Here is a 25,710-nt window from a genome sequence, read left to right as displayed (position 1 = left end):
ACTCATTACAGTTTAGCCTTTTATATCATTATGTCGCACCTGACGACAATGTAAAATACGATGTAAATAAATGTGTACGGATCACAAAGAACGGTCTCATCCCCGTACTGCAATGCGTTGCTGAGCCACGGAAATAGCGGTGGTCACCAACACTGCTCTGTACGAGAGAAGAAGAAAATAGAAAGAAATACCGGCCGTAGTGAAGCCTTTCACTATCAAAAATAACTATGATGGTCTTCATTTTTTGATAATGCAATTTAACATTTGAGCTTGCCGACTGCAGTTTTGCTCCAATTCCAGAAAATGCAGGCAAGCTCAGACTTTATATTACATTATCTTGTGATCACAATATATTAAGTTACCTTGTGATTGGCATTTGAAGCTGAATAGTCTAGTAGTTTGCGCAGGGGAATTTTTCACAACTCAGACGGATAAATACGGAACACCCTGTAGTTGTAACTGCAGTTTCTTCTGTTCATGCATGTCGAGATTCTTGTTGTATAACAATCTAAGGGAATATTGTAGAACTGTGCAGTTGTTGTATTCATTCCACTCATTCCACTTTTTCGCAATGTTACTCCCAGGTGTGCCTGAAGTTCTACCCTAGAGAATTCATGGAACTTGCTTGCCAGTGCCCAGCTGTGGTATGCTGTCGCTGCTCTCCTACACAAAAGGCTGAGGTGGTACACCTTATTAAGCAGTATACAGGAAAAACCACTTGTGCTGTTGGTAAGAATGTTAGCAGCTTCCGTGTATGATGTCGGGGTTATCTTTGCCATAACCACTTGTCAGAAGGGCAATCGGCCCATTGTACTAAACCTTGAATTCAGCAAGTGTAGACGAAATAAAAGAAACGTTTTAGTATATGAAGGTTCTCATACTAATAAGGGGCAACATACTACACCATAAGAAGTTGCTGCATTTGACTCCTTTTTTTTTTTTTTAAACCAAACAAGAGAACCTAAGATTACTTCCATGGAAAAAAGAGTTTACTTGTCTAAAGGTTTCATTTGAAATGCCAAAATTTCACAGTGGTTATTGCTTCCCTAGGCCTCTAGTATGGCCTAATATGTTGTATTGTTTGGCTTGTAATGTCTCAGTCATTTGGGCTGTTACTAAATGCGAGTTGTCCATGCTGTGTAAAGCCTGGCTCACACGAGCAGCGGGAAACTTCCCGCAGTGACTTTAGCATTGATGGCTCCGCTGCATTGCAGTTCCTCGGAATGGCGATCACACTATGCGCATTTTCCCGCTGCATTTGTCATGGAATGCAGAGAGAGGACACGCTGAGGGAGGACACTCTTATGAGCGGAGGGAAAAGGGGTTAGTCAAGTGGGAAGATGTAAAAACGAGCACACCATCTTGCTGCACTTCCGTTGCTCGCGCAGCCGCCACCTCTGCCAGCGGGTCACTCTACTCAAACTGACGTCACAGTCTGTGGTTGGCCCTGATTGGCTGCTCCATTCTGTGGAATGGGAAAAATAGCTCTAGACCCTGTCACTCTGCGGAACATACAACAAGCCAGCCTGCGGGAAATAAACCGGTTTCTGCTGCAAGCGGCGTGCGTAAAACGTCCTGCATTGTGTTCTCACGCTAGTGTGAGCGTGCCTTTACAGCAAACTTGATGTATGCATGATGACAAAATCGACGTTTATGCCTAATTATATGGAGCATTTGCCCTGCTATTGTAAGACTAGACCTTTCTTTAACTAGAAATGACCTTCATCTCTTGCTGCTTTGTTATACTGTAGAAGCTAAATTACATAGGTAGCTAGCATAGATCTCAACCATGTCAATAAAGGGGGTCCACTGTTGGAAATTAAGGTGAGAAGAAATAGGCTATACTTGCTGCTAGTTCACTGTTTTTAATTGTTACATACGAAAAGCTGCGTTGAAAGCTGAATATTTAGCTGTATAAAAAGGCACATGCTTAAGTTTGTCAAATTATTTCTCTCTACGTTTGGAAAAGTATTGTCTGGTGTGGGGTAGCTAGTCATCTGGTACTTCTCTTTCAGCTGCAGAACATTTGTTGTCTCTATCTAGACAATTCATGGTTCGCGCACCCAGTTGTCACGTGGCACTGCAGTAACAGTCTGTTGTCAAATCCTATTAAGACAATTTTCATCCCAAATTTAGTGTGCTGTGGAGCCTTTGACAACTCTGTTCATAAAAAGCGGATGCCTTGCGTTTGTAATGCACCTACAGTAACTGAGCAAGGCTGTAGAGGGTAGGATATGTAGCATACAAATATTGTCTTCAGCTGGACATGTAATAAACTTCCACAGCTTTCTTTTTTGAAGGTATTGATTAGATTTGCTCTTATCTGTACTACTTTAACCTAGCCAGTTCAATTTCTGCAGGAGATGCCTTCAACTGCCTTAGCGAGCATCTACTTGCTTGTTTTTGTTCCCTTGTATGTGCATAGTGCGATAACAACCCTCAGTTGCAAATCAGCTATTTTGTTTTGCTTCTGTACAGATCATTAATGAGTCTTTTCATGCAGTTTTTAATATAATGAATTTCTCTTAAATGTACCCAAATATTCTTTAAAATATCAAGTTTTAGGCATAACTTTTCATATGTTTCATGTTTAAGAGATAAAAAACGTCAGTATTCAAACGGCAGTATGCAAGTCAGGTTATGAAAATTGGCTTGATTGCCGATGTAAAACTTGGAGGCGTTTGTGTTTCTCGCAATCATTTTATCATTGTTTCTTATGTAGAAATTCCTAATGAACTAATATATAAGAAGACTCAGCATTAAGAGGGGACAATATCCAAAAAAAGTAAATTTTTGAACAGCCTGCTCAATTTCACTGAAACTTGCAGGGCTAGTTTATAGCACTGCTGGGACCATGTTTACCAAATTTTATTATTCTGGAATAAGTATGAAAGGTGTTATGCAACCTATGCAACCTATGCTTAGGAAAACTTGTCCACAACAAAACATTTATTTTTTTGTGTGTGTTATGTGGCCTCAAGAATGTCTAGAGCACACAACTGTCGAATTATTTTGCCTAGTTTTTCTATAGTTTAAAGGTATATGCCTACCGTATAAAGAATGGTGTTCTTTATTACCACCATTTTTTTTTTAATTGTTTTTTAGTAAGAAAAGTAAGGCAGAGCACACAGGTTGTGTTCCTCATGAAATCTTCCTCTAGAAAGCCAGCTATTATACTAATATTATCAAGTAAGGATCGAAGGATAGTTTTGCCAAGCTGACAGCCTCCTGAAAAAACAAATGGAGAAAATGAATTCCAAGATTGAAAATCGCCCCACTTTGCTTCTCAAGCTGCAGTGCTCAAGAACCCCCCCCCCCCCCCTGCAGCTTATGTTAGTCCTTCTTCTTCACCTATATGCTAATTAATGCCCTGACTAGCAAGTTGCCGCTTTTTCCTTGTCACCTCTGTGCTCTGGAGTGCTCTTACTCGTGCCTGCACAACACACAATTTGTAGTTCTTCACTCGGATTTGGGCAACGTGTGCACCACAAGCAATGTCACTTTCAGTTAATTTTATTGAATAATAGAACAGCCAGTGCTGCAGCTATCAGTACAGTTATTCCGAGAGAGGTAAACTGAGAGAGGTCGGCATATGCTGCATCGACCGCTCACTTTCGTGAAGCGGCTCTGTCTACCTAAGCTCTGGTGCAACACAAACTTCATAGCTGACATTCTTTCAACAAATATGCATGCTTGAAGAAACAAGAAAAGCGAGGTGACTGGTGCCGGATGTGATGACGTAGTCTGATAAAGTGAGTCCTCTTCGCATGGCGCGAAAGGTTATTTGAAACGTCACGGGCTGCTTTTGCATCAATCACATCTCAAGTTTTGGTTTTCTAGCCAATCAGGGCTCGCCGTTCTTTCATGTACGCGCTTGTTCTTCGGTTTTCCGTACATCTTATTCCACTCTCGATAAAAGTGTGCATGCTTGTTGGAAAAAGGAAGGAATGATAATTCCATAAAGGATCCATGCTGCGTGCATGACCGAATACACACTCCATGCGTGCGCTTTGGAAATAAAGAGCACGGAGGTGCCACTGAGCTTTCAATAAATGAGGATTCTTGCGTTTTTAGAGCACAAATTTTGCCGAGAGGTTCTTTATTGGTCCAGGAATCGAACGCATTAATAAGCCAAAAACGGGCTTTTATACCAAATTGCAATTTTTTTTGACAGCGTGCCTTCATGATGCCAGAAGTAAAGCAAAAAGTTTGACCTTCACTTCATCTCCATATGGAGACATCAGTGCACCACTACTAAATAAATTGTAGCATATAGTCTTCATTTCTGCAGCATTGTCTTTATAATTTGTCTCTTATGATTTGCTCGGATTCATTTAACATGCAAAATTAATGTGTGTTTCTATTACAATGGAAGTCCGACTCTTTATAGTAATACGATAAATCAGCATAGACATTTACTTTTTCATTGACAGTTCCGTTGGCATAGCTCAGTTCAAGAAGTGGCTGCCGTGTCTTTTTTTGTGTGTGTGTGTGTGTGTGTGTGTGTGTGTGTGTGTGTGTGTGTGTGTGTGTGTGTGTGTGTGTGTGTGTGTGTGTGTGTGTGTGTGTGTGTGTGTGTGTGTGTGTGTGTGTGTGTGTGTGTGTGTGTGTGTGTGTGTGTGCGTGCATGCATGCATTAGCCGTTCAGAGTCAGCTTGAACCTGACAGGACCAGTGAAGCGTAGTGAACTGAATTCTGTCAGTATGGTGATGCACAGCAGCAGTGTTGCTGCTTTCATCATAGACTGTCCTAGCTTTTTATTAAAAGCATCATCTGGATAATCAAGGTAGTAATGCAGGGGTGCAGCGGCTAGGCCAGTTGTGCCATTTTGATACAGTTCCATATTTCTGCACCAAGCTGCACTATAGCATGAAACTTGTTAAAGTTGTGCCACGCTACACCAAAATGCCCCCCGACTAGCCTCAAAAGTTAGCAGTCACACTAGATTTGGGGAAAAATAAGAGCACCATTTTTCACCTGCCAATCCAATCCAGTCATGGAGATGCAGCTAATGGGGGAGAAAAAAAAAATGTATATGCTTGTCAATGCCGAGAGGCTGTCTTGGTTGGATCTTTGTCGTCTGTACTGTGAGTATGTTTGATGGAGATAGATCTGACAGGTGCTGGAAACTAATGCTGTCCCCTTTGGCAGACTCATTTGCTGCCAAAACCGTCGGTGTAATAGTTTGCAAGGCTTTAGTTGAAGCGGCAGAGCAGGCACCTATTATGTCTTATTTTTAGTAGTATGGTCGTGTTTTAAGCACTGCATGCTTTTAATGCACGTGTTGCATGTTTTTTCTTCGGGTCTTCAAATTTGCTGCTATCTTGTTTGGCCATTCAAGCACTGCAAGAGTGTTTATGATGTCTCGTTTATAGACTCGCATTTGTGTCATCAGCTAGTGTAGCATGTGCATCAATTACGGCTTCTGTGTTTGCGCTAATATAATGTGAGGGGGCATATGTCAAGTTATTTCGGGTGTCGGCCAGCCGGGAGACGCGCAGCAGTCTTAGATTTTTAATTCTATAACGCTGCGATGGAGCCCAACATCACCAAAATTAGCATATACAGCTGCTAGAGCAGTGAAATACTATATAAAGTTTGTTACAGCCAAATTCTTAGACTTAAAATTGGGTGATAATAGAACTGTATTTTATGACTGCATAATGTAATATGAGGCACCTGGTTTATAACAGGCATCTAAATTATCATACTGCAATTCCCACTTTTTTTGGACCCTTATATTGTCTATAAAATGGCACAACCAGTGATGTCTAGACTGTATAGTAGCTGGCAAAGATATTATTGTGAACTTTTTATGAAATGGTTGCTGCTGTTTGCTTAAATGTTCTGCTCATCACGATGAAATGGTAATTAATTTAGAAACTTAACTGTCTTGCCTATCATGTTTTCAGGGGATGGTGGCAATGATGTGAGCATGATTCAGGAAGCCGATGCGGGCATAGGCATTGTGGGCCGGGAAGGAAACCAGGCCTCATTGGCGGCCGACTTTTCGGTCACCCAGTTCCATCACATTGCTCAGCTGCTGCTTGTCCACGGCCGCTACAGGTGTGTGCACTCATGGCTTTGCTTGGATTTGGTTGGCTGAATGGTCAACGAAATTCAGAGATTGATATAATTGTTCAGCATTCTTAAATGTACAAGATGCGCAAGTGCTCGTCTAGTATGTAGAAGTTCTCTTCAAGTCATGACTAAAATTGGTTTACACCATTTTACTGCTTTTCTAGCTACAAGCGATCTGCTGCTTTGAGCCAGTTTGTAATCCACCGAGGGCTGATCATCTCAACGATGCAAGCAGTTTTTTCATCCGTGTTTTACTTTGCTTCTGTTGCTCTCTACCAAGGCTTATTAATGGTCGGGTAAGTGCACCACCAAATACTGTTGTTCTGCTTGGTTCTTACTTCATTGACATCTGCATGTAGTCGGTAGATTTGCACTTTTTCGTTGCAATTGCCTTGTGAACACCACCAAATACTGTTGTTCTGCTTGGTTCTTACTTCATTGACATCTGCATGTAGTCTGTAGATTTGCACTTTTTCGTTGCAATTGCCTTGTGAAGTGATCGATGAGTTAAAAGCAGTGTTTTATGAAATATGCTTTTGCAGTTGTAATCCAGCTGCTTCATTTGCACCATTTTGAAAAATGTTAATTCTCCTACACCTTCCCACTCCAAAAGCGGCAGGCTGAAAAAAATGTGCCTGGGCTACACCAAAGAAACCAGATGCGCATAGAAAAAGAAAAAGAAAAAAGATCTTTAGCTGGCAATTTGCTGTGATGTTTCCTCCGCTGGATTCACTCGGCGCCAGTAACCAGTGATATTAGTTAGCATTCAAGTAAAACCTTCCGCATGCGCACATTCAATGAAACTTGACACTTGGGGGGCCACAAAAGTGACTGCAGCTGTGTACGCATCTTAAGTTTACATTTACCAAAATGCATTGCTTAATGGAATTGAACGGCGGCGCAACACAGAAACGGACACAGACAAGAAGGGGACACCACATGCGCACACTACCAACTATTTATTAAACGGAAAGGTGGCATATTTATACGTCCATCTCAAGCATCAGACTCATCGCCACAGTCCACTCCAAACCCAACACGTGAACGCCGAGCAGCACCAACAGGAAATCAGACAAGATATTTCTAACCTCAGAAGATGAACTATCAAAAACGGGAAAAAAAACATTTTTCTAAAACGGAAGGCAGGCCATATCTCATAGCAAATGCAGTGTGGACCGAAAACAGCAGAGTAAGACATGAGAAGCGACCAGCCCGAACCCTAACAAATAAAAAATAAAAGATAAAACAATCGTAGCAAAAGCAGAGTCAAAACAGTTAAGCAAAAGCAGTCAGAACCCTAAGCCAACAACAAAAGACGATCGTAGCAAAGCAGAGTCAAAACAAATGAAGCAAAAGCAGTCAAAAAAATTAAGCCAACAACAACAAAAGACGATCATAGCAAAAGCAGAGTCAAACAAAGGAAGCAAAAACAGTCAGGAACCTAAAAGCAACTAAAAACGATCGTAGCAAAAGCAGAGTCAAAAACAAAAGAAACAACAGCGGTCAAACCTAAAACAACAGCAACAAAAAGCACTGGTAGCAAATGCAGAATCAAACGAGCGACGAAATTAACAACCCGCCTAACTAAACATCACAAGGCCGTTAAAAATTCCGGGCTTAAAGTCGCACAGTGCATGCCGTCACAAAAAATTATCAAGGAATGAAACTTCATTTCTACGGAGGGATACAGACGAGTTGCTAACACAAATGCTACCCTTCTTTTTGATCATAAAGGCTTCAAGAATTTCCCGTGCCACCTGATCGCGACTCCTGCCCAGAATCCTTATACCATTAAGCATTGGCTCACAGTTGCATTCTTTGCAATGGGTAGACAAATTTAACCCGCCTCCGTTTTCTAACGATTTCTCATGCTCCCGTGCTCTGTCGTTAATACAGCGACCCGTCTGGCCTATATAGACCCCTCCACACGTCAGTGGGATTTCGTAGACCACTCCGACGGCACAAGAACAGTAATGCTTGCCGTGCCTCTTTTCGCACAGGGCTTTCTTCTTCTGCCCGATTTTTGAGCACAGTCCGCTCAGCTTTTTGGGCGCGGAGAAAACGACAGGTACGTCGTACCGGCCGGCGACCTTCTTCAAGTTATGTGCCACTCGGTGAATATAGGGTACCACTTGTGGTCGCCTTGATCCCAGCTTAGCATGGGATTTCTTCTTCTTCCCTTTCATTTTTTGTAGGAGGGTCTCCGCTACGCTGCAAACAACAGAACACGGGAAACCAGCCATTCGAAGTCTTTCGATCTGATTGTTGAAACTAGCCTCAGCCATGTGAGCACAAGACTTAAGTAATGCGGACTCTAGGCAAAGCGAAGCGATCGCCCTTTTACAGTCTTAAGAGTGTGCTGATTCGTACGGAAGCAGTTCCTTTTTGGCACGGGGGGAATACATCCAACACACCCGCCCTTCAAGAACTTTGACATTGATATCTAAAAACTGCAAGCTGTCCTTAACTGGTAGTTCATGAGTAAATGCCAGCCCTTTTCCTTGTTGTCTGAAAACAGATAAGATACTTTCCACTTTGCTGGGGAGCGTCAATGCAGTGCGTCAATGCATCAAGAGACCCTTTCTTACATTCGCATTCCAGGCTGGCCAAAGGAATCAGCGAATGTAAGAAAGGGTCTCTTGGTGTCTCCCCAGCAAAGTGGAAAGTATCTTATCTGTTTTCAGACAACAAGGCCGTTCAATTCCATCATGCACCAACTCGCCCCCCAGGCCGTTATTCTGATGCATTGCTTAGCTCTTGTAGAAGTACTTCCATGGACATGGGTTAGTAGTAATTTGCTTTCAGCACTCATTAGGGTAAAAATAGATGCTTTTCAGTGTTCTAATCTGTCATGCACGTTCGAGTTGGGGATTTAACATCGTAAAGTAAAGCAGTACAAAAAGATGAAACAAGAAAAAAGGGGACGCATACCAGCGCTGACGTGCATTCATCTATAGGAGCAATTTCTTTTTTATAGTGCTCTTAGTTCGGAGTCCTGTTATCAGCGTGTTCTTCCCAAAAAGTGTTGATGTGTCTTGCGTAGGATTAACGTGTTGCGATGAAACCTTCTTAATTTAGGTTTGAAGAAACCAAGGAAAAAAGTCTGAATTATTTCAAGGTTCCAAATTATCGAATGGCTGCATCGGACGTAGACCTTTTAGGAAATATATTTGGGGAAAATGTGGGCTATGGTCATCTGCTTCCGAGATTAAAACTGATAGCCACGACAATTTTACACACTTTCATTGATGCTTCTCTGTGTGCGCAGTTCTTAAGAGAGTTGAAGCATAACTGCTTCAGAACAGCGAAGTCCTCCATAGCTTCTTTAGCTGTGTAACACAGTACAGTCGAACCTCGTTATAACGAACACGGATACAGCGAATTATCGGATATAACGAAGTTAAAAGCAAAGTTTGGTTGGCTGTGCTTTATTTCTATGGGAGTTCTATCTGTATAACGAAATGAAAAACTGAAAATTTGACACTAAATTGGTTATAACGAAGCATATTTCGTATTCACACGACTCAAAATCCGTAAAGAAGCAAAAAAAAATTTTTCAAAAGGCTAAATTTCAGTTTTATCAATCGCCTCCACCTAAAATGTGTTTGAATCACCCACGCTTTCGCACGCCACGCCATCTAGGGACCGCGAATGAATCTAGCATCAACGGCTGCCTGGCATGTGACCGGCACGTGATCAAACCACCGCCCGCGTCGCCTCCACCTAAAATGTGTTTGAATCACCCGTGACTTCGTACGCCACGCCATCTAGGGACCGCGGGTGAATCTAGCACCAACGGCTGCCTGGCATGTGACCTGCACGTGATCGAACCACCGCGCGCGTGTGCTCACTTTCCTCGAGGTTGTGCCGTCGTCTTGCAGCATGGCGGCGCCGAAACGCAAAACAGTTTCTCTTGAAACAAAGATAAAAATATTCAGGGCGGTCGACAGCGGGCGCAAGAAGAAAGAGATTGCCGCAGACTTTGGCATTGCGCCTAGCACTCTGTCAACCATACTGAGCGCAAGGCAGAAGATAGAAAACGTGCACTCTGCAGGCGCCGTGAAGAACGACAGGAAGCGCGTCAGGTATTGTCACCACCAGGATGTTGAAGATGCCTTGTTCGCGTGGTTCAAGAACATTAGAGCGCGCAACCTGCCTGTGTCTGGTGCCGTGCTTCAAATGAAGGCAAGAAGTCTCGCTTGCGTCTTAGGCCACGATGACTTCTATGCAAGCAGTGGCTGGCTGCAGTGATTTAAAGACCGCCACCAGATTGTTTGCCACACCTTGTCAGGCGAAGAAGCAGCCGTCGATGTAGAGAACTGCGAGAAGTGGGCAGAAAGCTTCCGCATGCAACTGGATGGCTACGAGATGCGCGATGTCTACAACGTGGACGAGACTGCGCTTTTTTTTAAGCTGCTCCCGGAAAGGTCACTCGTTGCGAAGAACGAACTGTGCCGAGGAGACAAGAAAAGCAAAGACCGCGTCACCGTTGTTGTTTGTGTCAACATGGATGGGTCCGATAAAAGGCAGCTAACTGTTATTGGTAAATCTGCTCGTCCCTGGTGCCTGCGCAACACCCGGAATGTCCAAGCGGACTATCGCTCAAACAAAAAGGCGTGGATGACGTCGTCACTCTTTGAAGCATGGCTGAAGGCCTTCGACAAAGACATGGCAGAGCAGCGCAGGAAAGTGCTCTTTATACTGGACAACTGCTCTGCCCATAATGTGTCTGTACCACTTGAAGCGGTCCGCCTAGTTTTTTTGCCGCCAAACTCGACCTCAGTGCTGCAGCCATTAGACAATTGACAGGGGCATCATTCGCTCACTGAAATGCTGCTACCGAAAGCGATTGGTTACGCAGCTCGTATTTGACATAGACAGGGGCATATCAACGGCCATAAACCTCAAAACTACGCTGGACATGCTGTACGGTGCATGGAACGAAGTGGCACAGTCGACAATAAGAAATTGCTTTGTTGATGCTGGCCTAGCCCCATCCACCAGTGAGACTGAGCCCAACGACGCCCACGATTCTGAAGGTGAAGCGGACAATTTCGATGAGACGACATGGCGTCAACTGGCGGTTCCGAATGTTACGTTCGAGGACTTTATTGCTGCTGATGACAACTTGGCTGTGGCGCCCGAATTGACCGACCAAGAAATTGTCGATCAGCTGCTTCCTACAGATGATGCTACGAGCAGTGATGAGAGTGAAGAAGAAGGCGAAGAGCGAGCTCTCAGCAGCACCGAGGCCGCCGATATGGCGAGGAAATTAAGAAGGTGCCTTGAGAACCTACCTGTGGCCAAATCAGCTGACATTGGGAAAGCGCTGCACAGTGTCGATTTCGTTGAGAAATTTATTCTATCGAATAGTGTGAAGTGGCACCAAATGAAGATTACGTCATTTTTTTAAATAAATCAGTTCTGCATGGCCTAAATCCCGATTTGTGTGCTCATTTTTGCTTGGCAGTGCAAAATGAAAGGTAAGGTTTCGCGTACTTATACCACGCTCTTAAGAAAAAAAAAATGCTTTTTTTTTTCAGCTCTGTGCTTTCCATTTTAGGGTAGCCTTTACTTGGGTTTATGAACAGAATTTTTTTTGTGGGAATTTGTGTGTACTTTTACAACGAATACCGAATATAATGAACGAATTTCCACGCAAAATGAGACTTCGTTATAACGAGGTTTGAGTGTAGTAGTGGAATCTCCCCACAGGAGGCGGTGTCACACATGTGAGAGATCCACAATACTATAGCTGGTAACAGCTGTGTACGCATTTTAAATGCATAGGCAGAATGAAAGAACCATGAGGGTGCAAGTGAGAAAAGCGCATAGGTACTGAAGTGAGTGAGGCGCCTTCTAAAGGAAAAGAGACACCACCAGCATGCCAATCAGAATTTGAAATGCTGTGCAGCTGCATTAGGGTTGCTTTGTGTGGTTAGCTTGCTGGCCAATGCACAGCGGATAGCTGCTGCCGCTGCTGCTGCAGCTGGATCTGGAACTAACATCAGGCTGGCTGTTATGTGCAAGTTAAAGTTTCACAGGCAGCATTGTACTATTTCGTTTGCAAGCCAAGCTTCAGAAGATACATTTTAATGGTCAGATCCTTTGCCAGTCATACATTGATAAAGCCTCCCGAGAGGAGCCCATCCGAATTACAGGCGTTTGAATGCTATAGGTTTACATGGTCATTGGATTGAGCTGTGCCGGTGTTCTGAATTGTCCAGATTTCTGAAATAATAAGATCTTACTGTATAGGTATCAGTAGCACATTAGGTGGCATTTAATCGTATTTTAAGAGCTGCGGATGATTGGTTTTGTGGCTTCAAATTTTGAAGTTTCGTATATGTACGTCACTAAAGCTGATCAGGCTTGTACTTATCATTGCACTGTGAAACAGTCATGTTTGAGTTTGAGTCAAGGCTTCCATGTAAGTGTCACATTTGTAGAATTTATACCTTTAGAGATCTCTTAAAATGCAAAACACTGATGTATTGCATTTTTGGCACTGACTGTTTGTAATCATCAGCACTCTTTTTGCTCACTGCACGATGTGTACAGTGAACACAGTTTTGAAACTTAGTGACATGATCACTGGAGGAGGAGGCCCAAAAGTAATTTTTGGGCTCTAAGTTGCAAAAGCTTGTACAATGGGGTCAAGTGCACTTTCTAAGCTTGATAAACTGAAGAAAAAATTGCAAGAATCATTAAGCTATGCCGGCATAAAACAAATAGGCTAGTGAACATGTTCTTTTTGTAGGTTTTAATGAAGTATACTTCTCCGAACTGCATACAGTACCAACATCAGTAAAATGTTTGTTTTGAATAGTTTCTTAACGTGGCTTTCTTCACAGCTCAGATGACTGAACTCAATACCATTACTAAGAAACTTTTCGGAATTACTTTATTGCTCCCTTTGTGCTGTTCCAGTGTCACTTTGAATTTTTACTTGCAGTTTCAGATACTTGCAAGTGGCATTAATTTAATCACTATTATTATAAGCCATTACAGAGAATAGGTTACGCCAGTACAGTGGAATCTCGGGCGATGTGAATTTGGTTGTTACAAATTTCGGAATGATACGAATTCATAAAATTCCCAGGTTGATGTGCACTGTGCACAGTATGCAGAATTTCGGAGTTTCCAAGCACTCTTCCACATCACTACAGATGACAATGCAATACCGCAACCTCCCGCACCAAGTACTGCCCACATGTCGACTTCACGATTGTCAATTGTGCTGTACACACCATACACAGTTTGTAACAGCGCGTGGCTCGAATATCATTGACTTTGCAATCGCTACTCTTCACTTTATGCCCAGGGAGCAGCTTGCGGTGTGCAGCCGTCACAACGCTGATGTCATAATTATCAGTCACACTGTGCGCACTACGAGCAATTTGTGGCAGTGCAAGGCCCGCACATCATTGACTTCGCAATACCTTGTTATCGCTTTACTCCAAGGGTCCAGTTTGCGGTGGTGCGCGGCTCGTACAGTGTCGATCTTGTGATCATCAGTCATGCTGTGCGTACCTCAAGCAGTTTGTGGGGTTATGCGGCCTACACATCATTGGTCTCGCAGTTGCTAGCCACACCATATGCACAGGGAGGGGTCTGTGCCAACGTTGCTAGATTCGAACCCGGATAATTCATATTTGGTTAAAGCGAACTCACGGAATATCCCCTTGAAAATACCATGTAAAAGTAGAAGAAAGCTGCGTCATGTATCGAACTCAAATTTCACCGGTCGTTCGATATATCGAACTCTGCACCACTCACTGGAAGATGCGCCTTCCCCAAAGACAATTGCACCACCCTCAGCCTTTTGCCGCATGACGTTTTCAAGCCACGTGCGGAATGAGAGAGAACCGTTCGGCGACAGCTGGTCCAGAGCAGGGTCCTTTCTGGCCCTTGCTGGCCCTTTCCCCAAAGGCGCATGCATCTGCGGTGATCGTTCGCTGCGTGCCAGCACGTGACGTTTGCAAGCCATGTGCTTGAAGGAATGAGAGGGCTTCGTACTGGTGACGGCTGGTACGAAACAGATGCATCCAATGCAGCCGTGGTGTTCGGGAGAGGGGAAACAATGCGATAGAGCAAAGCGCAAGGTTGTGCCCATTCTTCTGCCGAGCTTTCTCTCTGCCCTTCCTCTCTCTTTCCTTGTCTTCGTTCGCAGCACTATGCATGTGCTGACAAGCCAGCTCATCACGCTTTCTCCAGGGTGTGTTGTGAAGCCTCTGCACGCGCCGGGTGACGTGGGATGCGCATCTTGTGTTGTCGTGCTGAACATGTGGTGTAGCGTAAGCTATGGCGGTTGCAGACGTTAAAGAGCGGCAATTTTTTTTTTTCTTTTTTTTTTTTTTTTTTTGTGAGTCGTTCATCCTTTTTGTCGTGCTGAATGTGCGGCGTAGCATAAGCTATGGCGGCTGCGAACGTTAAGAAGCGGCAATGTTTTTTTTTTTACGAGAGTTGTTCATTCTTGCATCTGTGAAGCAGCGAAAGCACTCGGTCAGCTGCGATCATGACACTGGCTTTTAGCATTGTTCGCTTCAAACGGCATTTGCAGATACCACGCTTTCCAATGATTTTGTGGCAATGGACTCCGCTCGCCCAAGCGCGGCGTAATATATCGACCTAGGGTTGTGCAATCAAGCCATCAAGGGCACTCTGCCAAGTTCGCTTCCTGCCACTGCAGGAGCTAGCATCAAAAGTATAGTGAAGATAAACACGCCATGGATGTTATCGCTGCGCAGCATCTTGGCATACTGCCGATAAATGAGCTGTGAATGCGGTGGCCGAAACAGAGGGGCGAGCCAACGACTAACATTTTTTTTTTTTTTCAAAAATTCTCGGCGGCAAAAGTGTAGGGCGGGCTCATTATACGAATGGGTTGATTACGCGACGAATACAGTATCATTTTTTACGATCGCAAGCAGCGTCTCCAGCTGATTTCTGTATATCGAATTACCGATAATCGAACTACTTCGCAATACCCTTCGAGTTCGATATATCCGGTTTTGACTGTAGATCCTTTCCAGTTGTCAAACTCTCTCAACAGTGGCTGTTGATGCTTGGTCCCTTTCCGTTTCCACCATCAGATGGCGACCTGAGCAGTGCAACGTCATGCCCTGATCGCTTGCCTTGCAATTAAAATTTTGACTTGCATTGTGCCACGCATATTTTTACTCTGCATTAGGGGTCTATTCAGACATTGAGGAAAGACTATAGACTAACACCGATCTGCGACGTAAGCACGATGCGGTGGTGCTTCTATCGCCAGCTCGGGCCGACTGGGGGTGAAAAGTAGTGTTAGCACCCATAGGAATACATGGAACCGAAAGATTTCAAAGCAGTTTTCTCATTTCACAGGGCACATATGATGTCATTATTTAGCACAGAGGAACCATGAACATCCTAGAACAGATGTGTGAAAGTATGAAATATTATTACCGAGGCGAAGTATTTTTAAAAACACCGCGAAACGTATGGGGGTGCTATTTGAGAGAGCGACCCATAGAAATGCATGTAAACACAACTTACCGCAACATTTTGCTCGGTTCCACAACGTTGAACCATTCTCATTTTTTGGTGAACGTCTTGTACGACGCCCCGACGTCATATTGCATGACACACTACATTCTCTTGCAAGTAATGCAACTCTGACGACTTGCAGGACCGCTCACAGCACGATAAACTGACCGCGCACAATTGCAGACGACCATGTATCACCGGCGCTGTCGCCAGCAGACGCTCCGGAACTGGAGGCGGCCGCGGCGGCCATCGCTAGCTGCGCTGTCGTCTGCTGCAATGCGCGAATCTCGTTCTGTCCATATTGTCGTATGGCATTTGACAACAGCTTTTTAAATGTAATTCTGTCTAGCACGTATCACTGGAGCGACAGTATTATCAAGCTTATTTATCCTATGCGGCAGCATATCAGACTGTAAGCAAAACTGCGCGATTCGCTACACCCAGCTTGCCTTTTGGTGGTGTCTGGATTGATAATACAGGTTATTCGGGGAGTTTTAAAAGTAGACTGCCTCCGTAATGGCGCACCATACCTTATCACACACTTCTTCAAAGCGCTGGTCAACGTTTAACGACCAGCCACCACTTCTGATGCTCTTTGAAATGACAAAAATGTTTCGGTAAGTCGTGTTTACATGTATTTCTACGGGTCACCCTCCCAACTGGCACCCCAACATGTTTCGCGGTATTGTAAAAATACTTCGCCTCTGTAATGAGATTTCATATTTTGACGATCTGTTCTAGGATGTTCATAGTTGCTTCGTACCGAATAACGACATCACAGGTGCCCCGTGAAATGAGAAGACTACTTAGAAATATTTTCGTTCCATGTATTCCTATCGGCGCTAACCCTATTTTTCACCCCCAGTTGGCTGCGACGCCGCGAGCGCCCCCTTTGTTTGTAAACACGGTGTTGGTCTATAACAGAGTGGAATCAACACAAGCAAGCACTAGCAGTGCATCTCTTCAGGACAATCACAATCTGGACTGGCATTGCTTGCCTACACTAATACTGAGAATGAAAAATAAGTAAAGCAAATAAACTTCTTACCTCAGTGGCATAAGCACATTTATTGCGAGGCACAAAGGACGCACAAACACTTCAGTTGGTCAACACAGCTTCACAACAGACAAGCTTTTGTGCTCGCGATGGCTGTGGCGGTTCACATCCATCACATAAAAGTGCATCCGCATTGCAATGAAAAATATAAGAGTTGGCACATGAATGTGGGTTTGTGCTGATCACAACCCAGCCGCCTTAGGTTACATTCGTCTAGCTCATCCAGGACTTTCCTAAATGGGTCCCCTCAGAGAGCTGCCTCGTGAAGTGGAAGTGAAAATGACTCATTCAGCACTCATTTATAAAATGCAGCGTCTTTCTGATGGGATGCCTTGGGCTCTCTTCTTTGAAGCTCCGATACGTAGTCAAGTAAACCTACTGCTGGAGCTGCTGAACTTGCCAACTTTACATATTACATATCCAGTTAAATAATACAACATTTTCCTCTACAGGACCTCGGTAGTAGCAGTGTTTATCACTTGTTTGTTCAGGAGTGAACAATGAAAATGAAGTAACTTGTAGCAGCCTAGCCTCAGTTTCATTTTTCAAGCTAGCTCTGTTCGAGTGATGGGCCTCTCCAGTGGTCATCAGTGTTCTTCCACACCTGCAAGTACAGAATTTGGTTCGTCTTGAACACTTCCACACAGGGCTGACTTGATGGGTGTGTAAAAGCTCATCTGTGAAAAATTCTTAACAGTAGGATGGGATTCATCACCTCCAAATGAACATGCGAGGCTAATGTGCCACTGAAAAAGAAAACACAAGCTTATAGTAAAAATGCAGAACATCTGTACTTCGAAATTAAAACTGAAAGCCATTCTATTACTTCTAACAGGTCTTGGTTAAGGGGGGACATGGGTCTTGGAGATATTTTTATTATTTTTTAGTGAATTGTAAGAGTCTTAGAGATATCATTATTTTTTGGTTAATTGTAATAAAAATTCACAGCCTTACTGATTTCAAATATGCAACCTTTTCTACTGTAGTCCAATTAGTTTACAAGATAATAATCAACTTTCATTGTTTAAGGCCTAAATTTTGAAATAATGGTTTGCTAAAAACTTAAAATTAAGGAATGGTTAGATAGCCAGAAGAGTAAAGAGTGAAATGTTGGGAGCAGTTTCCCGATATGTTAATTAGCACTCATTTTGCTGCTGTTGCAGGGCATCACTTGAGATGAATAATCAATAGTTTTTTTCTCTTTTGCCGTGAATGCACCTCGTGGTTCGGAACCAAGCGTGGCCGGCGTCGCGTCTCCCCGTGGCTCGGGCGCGCTGAGCAGACGCCCCCCGAAAGCCAACGGGATTGCGAATGCCACGTTTTCTTTTTTGCTATTTTTTATGCGACTGATGGGCGAATGAAAACAAAGGAGGTGGCAATTTCAAGACGAAAGGTGGCTCTTTTGAATGAGACCAAGATGGCTACGGTGCCACGCACAAAATGAGAGCTATGCCTCGCGGAAAATGTTTGTTTCGGGGGCTGTTTCCGGCCCAAATTCGGCCGACATCGATTATATAAACTGGCATTATGGCTAAAATACTGATTTTAGAGATGAAAAATTTAGCAGATTGGCAGATAAAGAGCTGCTGATTTCGAAAATCACAGTTTCTAAAAAGGGATTTTTTTCGCGACTTTTTGGTCCGAAAGACACCTGTGCCCCCTTAAGCTGGGCGGTCAAAATGTAAAATGGGCCTTTGTCGAAGAGGCAGTTGAAAATGTCTGGCAATGATGACAACGTGACATGTAAGTGCTCCGTTGTCATTTGCGAGGCAAATATTTTTGTGCCCTTCTCGATTGCATTCTTCTCAGTCATATTCAAGAGCTCCAGAAACTGCTTTGTGGTCTGGAAAAAAAAATAAACAAATAGATATTGTGTGCATAAGGAATTAAACCATGAAGCCAAGTGACAACATATATACTAGCAAGTGTAGGTTCTAGGAAGACCAGATGAGATTCTGGCCTGTATCTCTTCAGAATGGCACCTTATTCCCCTTGATGGAAGCTTGATGTTGAGTGCGCAAAAAACATCATTGAGCATCCTTATGAAGATTTGTGGGCCTTGCGAGTTTTCCAAGCTAGTGACTTTTGCTTCCCTATACTTGCATATCCCAATCGATGTTTCCCAGCTAAAGAGCTGTGGAAAAAAAATTGCATATTTTCGAATATAAGTACAGAAAACAAACCCAACGTGCTCTGTAGAAAGCAAGATTTATCTGTGTAGCAAGTCTGACGCTTATTTGACCTATGTTATCAGAGGCAACATGTGCTTTGGTCAGCTTCGGCACAACCTGTACAGGCCTATCATTCTCTGTTTCATACAGAGTCACATAATGCTGGAAATTGATGTGCAGGTAGCCTGTCTGTAAGTAAAAAAATCAAACTGTAAAACTGCACATAAAGTTTGTGCATGCTTTTTCTTTACCATTCCATATGTGTACTTCTGGAAGTGATTTCATATGCACTTGACGATGTGTGGAACATCACATACGAAATAGATGTTTTGTGATGGCTCCTATGGATGCTCAATGAAGTGATGAGGTGCCTCTGGTTTGCCTGACACTCCAGCTGGCTCTGCATAGATCTTTTATTTCCAGCGCCGTTACTAACGACAGCCAGCACTGACGCATTGTGCTTGTGCATTTTCAGGATAGTGCTCATTAGAAGTTCTACAAGAACTTTTCCTGGAGCTGCTCCTTTTGTGGCAAAGCTTGCCTCTGGCCGCATCTAATTTTCAAACAGTGGCACGAACGTCAGCACCAATGCGTGTTCGGCAAGTTGGTTTGTGCCTGGTGCTGTAATTTAACCATAGTCCACAAAACCATCCATCTTATAGGAGGCCTTATAGACCTTTGCATCGGACGAAAGAGTTGTCGAAATTCCTTCTCTTTGAGCAGTCTGAAACCAGTTTAGCTGCAGCTTCCACAGTGCTTGCGCAGGGTGCACACGGCTATCCAGTAAACAGTATGGCAGCATCCAGGGAGCCCAAAATGCAAAGGTCTATAGGAGGAGATGCCCTGCTTTAACTTGAACTCGTCAAAGAGCAATACTCCCAGCCATCTTAGGTGGCTTTTGTCGGAGAAATGGGACTTGATGCTGTTCAGTGCAATTTGATGAAAGCCATACTTACATGGGACGCCTTTTATTATTTGGTGAAGGCGAGCCTTTGACTGGAGTAGTAGCAGCAGCTGCATGTCGACAGTCAAAGTGTAGGTCAGGCTTGAGATCTGCAGTAGCAGGCATGTCATCATCCACTCGACATCATTCCGCCTTTCATGTTTTGACATCGATTTGGCTGCCATGAAAGCTGTTTTGAAGGCTAGCTGCTGCCTGGCTATGATTAAATTCAACTTCCTCTTCATTAAAACAAGCTCTTCTTTCAGCATTTCTCTTTGTCTGGTTGCATGAATTGCTTTGCGATGCACAGAGTTTAAGCAAGGCTTTTGCTTTTTTTTTGCCATCTTCGTGCTGCTTTGCTCGCTGCAAAAAGCTTATGCATGGTCCGGCATTGAGGACTTGTAGCATTAAGGCTTAGTATAGTGCATGCGCTGTGCATCCATGCTTCACCTTCCTTCATTGCTACCAGTGTTGACGAAATTTTTGGGTATTTTTTAGCCGGGCATCCCTGACAAGTTTTCAGCTTTTCCATGTACTAGATCAAGCATTTCAAGTCATCAGAGGACTTCAGATCAATACTTTGTTTCCCGGCCTGACATTGCGTTGCACAATCCGGCCATTTGCACAGACGATCAAATTCAGGTCTTCTGACAGTGCCACAGAAGCCTCCACACAGGCAGTATTGTTCTTTACGCTAAGTTTATATAACACAGCCGTTCCTTCAACATCAAGAGACCAACCTTGAATTTTCTTTCCCCCTTTTGCCAAGCGAGGTAGCATGAGAAAGAAAGGTTCGACATTTCCCTGCGACATGCTATTATTCATGGAGAAGCTGTTTTCAACACAGCTATCTCCGACCGTTGCGAGCAGACGCTCACCTTGTTCCACGAGCTTTGTGTTTCCATGCTGGTTTCGAAAGGTACTTCGGACAATTTGGGAAGAGGCAAGGCATGGCATCATCTTTCAGTGTCCATTTGTCCCGTGGGTATCGTTGCCAATTCCCCAGAAATGTTGTGCTCGAACTCTTTCATAATAGCTTCATCATGCAAGTGCATGTTGCAAATGGAACATGAGCTCGAAAGCTTTTTGTCCGGCCTTGGTACTGTGCGCTCCCATAGCTGAAGTTGCTCAGTGTCGTGGGGTGGCCTGAAGAAATGTCTCTTCTCTTCAACAGACTGCACGGAATCGTAGCCGCTTTTACATCCCGGCATGAAACAGTGTGACATGGTTCACCGGCAAACACTGCATGGCATCCGCAGATACAAGCGCATCGTTTTCACATGTGCATGTTGCCGCTGGACAAGGCCGGCACCCTTCCCGCAACGTGCTGTTCACTGCGCTTTACCGGGCAAACTGCGTTGCACGTGCCCCCATGCAGAGTGCAACAAAGAACCGTCCGGCAGCATTCCGAAGTTTGAGAACTGGAAAGGGTCTAGTAACGATCTGGGCGGCACGTCGACCACAGACTGCCGATGTCGCGATTGCCAGTCTTGCTGTACGCCCCAAAAGTAGTGAGCTGTGGCCACACTACCATAAATATTGTCACGTAGTGGTGACAAGGCCGTAGACACCAAAAGAAGACACAGGCTTGATGGTACTGAAATTAACTCTTTATTGGGCTGACTTGCACCAGCAAAAGGACTAAGCAACTCTGCCGCGGCGATAGCAACAAACGTGCTCGTCAATCGTCGAACAAAGAAATGCCCGTCGCACTCGTCAATGCTTAATTTAAAGGCTGCTCAGAACAATCTAGATAATGTCACAAACTGCTAGTAACACAACCTGGAACATTGTAGAAACATGCGCGAGTGATCGGAATCTTCGAGACAGATCTCGGCACATTGTTCGCGACAAAGAAAACGATAACGCGTCATATCGCTACAACGAGCGTGAACAAACACGGATACAGAATTGATAAACGCGCCAGAACAACAATGATAAGGCTGCATGCCAGCGGCTGTCGAACAGGAACAAATAAAGATCTAAACAGTTAGTTCACGGCATTACTCCCCCCCTTAAAAAAACATTGCCTCTATGTTTCAAAATAAACAGACATGAATTAACGTAAACATTGCAAAGCAAACATGAATAGCCTTTAGCGCGCATAATATGGCTTAAGGCGTACAACATGCACAATTTCTGGATGCACTCGGCGCCGCTGCTATGCTGCTGCGCCGTCTGGAACGACCTCGTAGTTCAATTGTCCTAGTCGGCGAAGCACCTTGTAGGGGCCGAAGTATCGGCATAAAAGCTTTTCGCTCAGTCCGCGGCGGTGAATCGGCGTCCAAACCCAGACTTGATCTCCCGGCTTGTACTCAGGATCGCGTTGTCGTAAGCTGTAACGCCGGGCGTCGGTTCATTTCTGATCTTTAATGCACATTTGGACGAGCCTTCGGGCTTTCTCTGCACGTTAAAGGTAGGCGGCGACGTCCAGGTTATCCTCATCGGTTACGTGTGACAGCACGTGTGGCAGCATTGCGTCAAGCGTCATCGTGGGCTCCCTGCCGTACACAAGGCTAAACGGGGTCGACCTGGTTGTCTCCTGGACGGCGGCATTATAAGCGAAGATGACGTAGGGTAGAATGGCGTCCCGTCCCAGTAGAATGGCGTCCCCCCCCCCCCCCCCCCCCCTCCATCTCCAGGATCAACCGCCATCTTGAAATGCTCGTGTGACATCACAAGAGAATAGACAGCGGAGTGTTGTCTGCAATGCGGGCTGCAATATCGAAGGACACATCTCCTTTTCTCTAGTGGATGATTGATGCACTGGTCGTCCCTCATGCAGAAGTGCTTAATGAACATATTACTGACAAAAACGATATATATAGTAAAGTATGTTTTCTTTGGCATAATTAAGGCACTGTCATAGACAGTGGTTTGGTTCCTTAGCTTATCGACACACTGATCTTATCTGTCGCATTAGACCGGTGATGACACCGCCGACCAATAGTCGCCTATCGTTGTAGTGCTAGGTTTTGCCCAGTGGCGCCCTCGGAACTGATAACGGACAGTCGCCCGATATCTGCTTTGTTCAGATCGGAGGCTGAACGAGAACTTGACGCCTGATAAATTAATGGCCTGAACAGCTCTGTTTGTCTGTAGCTTAACCATATTAGAAAAAGAAAAACAAGCAGCTATATTTCATATGTTCCCACTTCTCATCGGCAATGATTGTGGCCAGAAATGTCATTAGCCCCGCCGGGGTGGCGCACTGGTTAGGGCACTCGATTACTGTGCCCAAGGATGCAGGATCAAATCCCGGCCCCGCTTCTCGGTGCAGGCGAAAAGCAAGGTGCCCGTGTGTTGTGCGATGTCAGTGCATGTTAAAAAACCCCAGGTGGTCGAAATTTCTGGAGCCCTGCACCATGGCGTCTCTCATGACTTGAGTCGCTTTAGGACGTTAAAACTCATAAACTAAACTAAACTAGAAATATCATTCGGCACTGAACTGCCGGCTTGTTCCTCAAAAAGTAGGCCTAGCACAAGCATGCTTGAGTTCGGGTCTGCAATTTCGGCGATTACAGAGTGCGCATTCACAAGCGTTGGCAGTTGCATGTGGTCATCAAGTGAAGTTCTGGCAATAGTGACCCCAAAACGACAGTTGCTTTCATCACAAAGGAGGCGCATATTGAGCGGGAAGCGTCGATGTGAACCCTACCTGGCGAGCAATACTGAGGGCAGCCACCAGCTGTCTGGGTCGCTTGTGGGACGTAGCATCCTTGCAGGTAGGGTAGCAGGTAGGGGACGTAGCATCCTTGGCGCTTCTTGCAGCACTGTTGTAGTTTGTAAACAAATAAAGGTGCGACCAGTGCGAAAAGAAGAGAATATTTTTGGTATTGCTAGCTCAGCTTGCATTTTATGCCGTGCAAATGAGCAGAATATATTCCAGTAATATGCAAAACCTATGTAAACAGGCGCGCTGGGGGTGCAGTAGTAATCGGCGAATCGGTAGCATTCCTGCGTGAGTTTAGGGCTCACACACTAAAAACTAAATGATGTAAATTTACGTTGAAGTACTCAGACTCATTTGCTGGACAAGCACCAGAAAAATGCAAGGTTAGGCGTGGGAGTTGGTCGCAGTCGCGTGCGGGGAGGCGAGACAAGGACGGTGGCAGCTGTGGGGCTCTTGTTCTGTGTGGGCAGTGCAGCGCATTCGATTTACGTTGGGTTTTTTGATGGGACTGAAGTAGCAGCGGTGCATACTTTCGTGCGCTGGCCGTGGCCAGACTGAACATGATTTTGCAAAAAAGTTTTACCAGTTGAGAATAATGAAGTTTGACTAATACAAGCGCATAAAACAGCATTTCAAGAGGTACAGCTTCGTTCAGAAGTTTTGTCTGCTCCTCTAATGTCGCAAGATGTGCTCTCGCATCAGCGTATGCTTGTTTGTGTTTTCATCTTAGTTTTTTGACCGAAAGAGCGGCGGGCAATAGCTCGGCAATCAGCTACACAGAGCTAATCCCTCGCCCATTTCATGGTGCACACGGCGGAAGGCAACATTGGACATGTCGCTTTTTATATGCAGGAGTGCTTGTTGCTATAATAAGCTAACTCTTATAACATACCTATGATATCCTGATTGTATTGTTAAATAATACAGCATGAGCCCATCTATTTCGGTGTCCTCGACAATCTTCAGACGGAAGCCCCAAACAAGTCCGAGGATCACTAAGGTCGCATATTATAGTGAAGGCTTCATGAACAAAACGAAAAAAGCGGAATAAAATCTTTTTTGCTGAAAAAAAAAAAAATACACCGACCACCGTCCTTGGTGTGCATGAAAGATTGCAGCCGACACTGCGAATAGCAGACGACATAGAGATGATATGCCAATGTGACATCAGCGGCCAATGGTTGTCAGACCAGCAAGCTGCTTTCGAAAAAAAAAAAAATCATTTTAAAAATGTCTACTGCACCAAATGAGTTCAAATTTCAACTAATTATAATTTCACCTGTGTGGAGTGAAATGCAATCATCAGTTTATGCTCACATGTTGGATGTCATGACCCCTTTAATATATGGAAATGATAACTATGGTGCTTGGCACTGTATTCTAGTAGTGTTATTATAGTGCTACTTCTTCTGACACATACAGTGTTTGTAGAATGCACTTCAGTATATTTTAAGGCTGGTTTACAAAACTCCAAATTTTCTTATTGCTATCATTTTTGTATATTTTGGTTTTCAGGTATGCCACCGTGTACACAATGTTCCCTGTGTTCTCGCTTGTCTTGGACCAAGATGTGCAGCCCAAAACAGCTCTGACATATCCTGAGTTGTACAAGGAACTTTCAAAGGTGCTTAACCCTCTCCTGAAGACCTCTGTAATCTTTGCATAATTATCGTATAAACCGTTTATGGGTCGAGTGGGAATATAGGTTGACCCCCTTACCTTGAAGTGAAAAAAAAAAAGAGGAGAAAATAAAACAAGAAAAAAGTTGCTGAAGCACATATATTTGCATCGGCTGTGCCCCTGCATCACCGGAGCTATGATCTCACTCCAAACTTTCAGCAGCATTGACAGAAGAAAACACTTCGTCACTCGCAACCTACCACAGTGTGCCGTCTAGTTCCATCAAGTGTGTTGCTTACGCAGCATTTCTTGAACGGTTGCATGCGAACAGCTGACCGTGTTTGCACCACTACCGCACGCTGTTTTTCTGAAATGCCAAACTGTCGCTGAGTGAGCGGCCACGTTGTCGTTCACTTCGCCTAACACCAACTTTCTAAACTGCTTTCACATGCTGCTTGCTATTCATTGTTAATGAGAAATAACTATGCACTATTATAGTTTGAACAAGAGCTTACACGAAGACAAATACGCCAGGGACTGAAAAAAAAAAATGCGAGCAACTGTGGGATGTTAATACGACCAGCTATCCGTTCACAAGCAGAAACGCCACATGTTGCCAGACTGTGCCTAATGTTCT

General features: G+C 44.3%; 1 protein-coding gene and 2 pseudogenes across 8 annotated transcripts in view; 1 reads left to right on the top strand and 2 right to left on the bottom strand.

Annotated features, from left to right (window-relative positions):
* Nucleotides 1–25,710, top strand: part of LOC146205507 (putative phospholipid-transporting ATPase IIB) — a 75,081-nt gene that overhangs the window by 47,943 nt on the left and 1,428 nt on the right. For all 8 annotated transcript variants that reach the window (XM_084590224.1, XM_084590220.1, XM_084590222.1 and 5 more), the window contains 4 exons: nucleotides 585–729; nucleotides 5,913–6,066; nucleotides 6,246–6,377; nucleotides 24,969–25,077. In XM_084590224.1, coding sequence (XP_084446350.1) covers nucleotides 585–729; nucleotides 5,913–6,066; nucleotides 6,246–6,377; nucleotides 24,969–25,077 — 540 coding nt within the window. The remainder of the gene's footprint in view (nucleotides 1–584; nucleotides 730–5,912; nucleotides 6,067–6,245; nucleotides 6,378–24,968; nucleotides 25,078–25,710) is intronic.
* On the bottom strand, nucleotides 16,717–19,390 carry LOC146205509 (uncharacterized; annotated as a pseudogene).
* LOC146205508 (uncharacterized) lies at nucleotides 19,534–21,006 on the bottom strand (annotated as a pseudogene).

The sequence above is a fragment of the Amblyomma maculatum genome, chromosome 1 (assembly GCF_055883805.1).
Source record: "Amblyomma maculatum isolate TAMU_Amacu chromosome 1, ASM5588380v1, whole genome shotgun sequence".
NCBI classification, from domain to species: domain Eukaryota; kingdom Metazoa; phylum Arthropoda; class Arachnida; order Ixodida; family Ixodidae; genus Amblyomma; species Amblyomma maculatum.
Note: the sequence above shows the minus strand (reverse complement) of the source record. Positions and strands in the feature narration are given on the sequence as shown.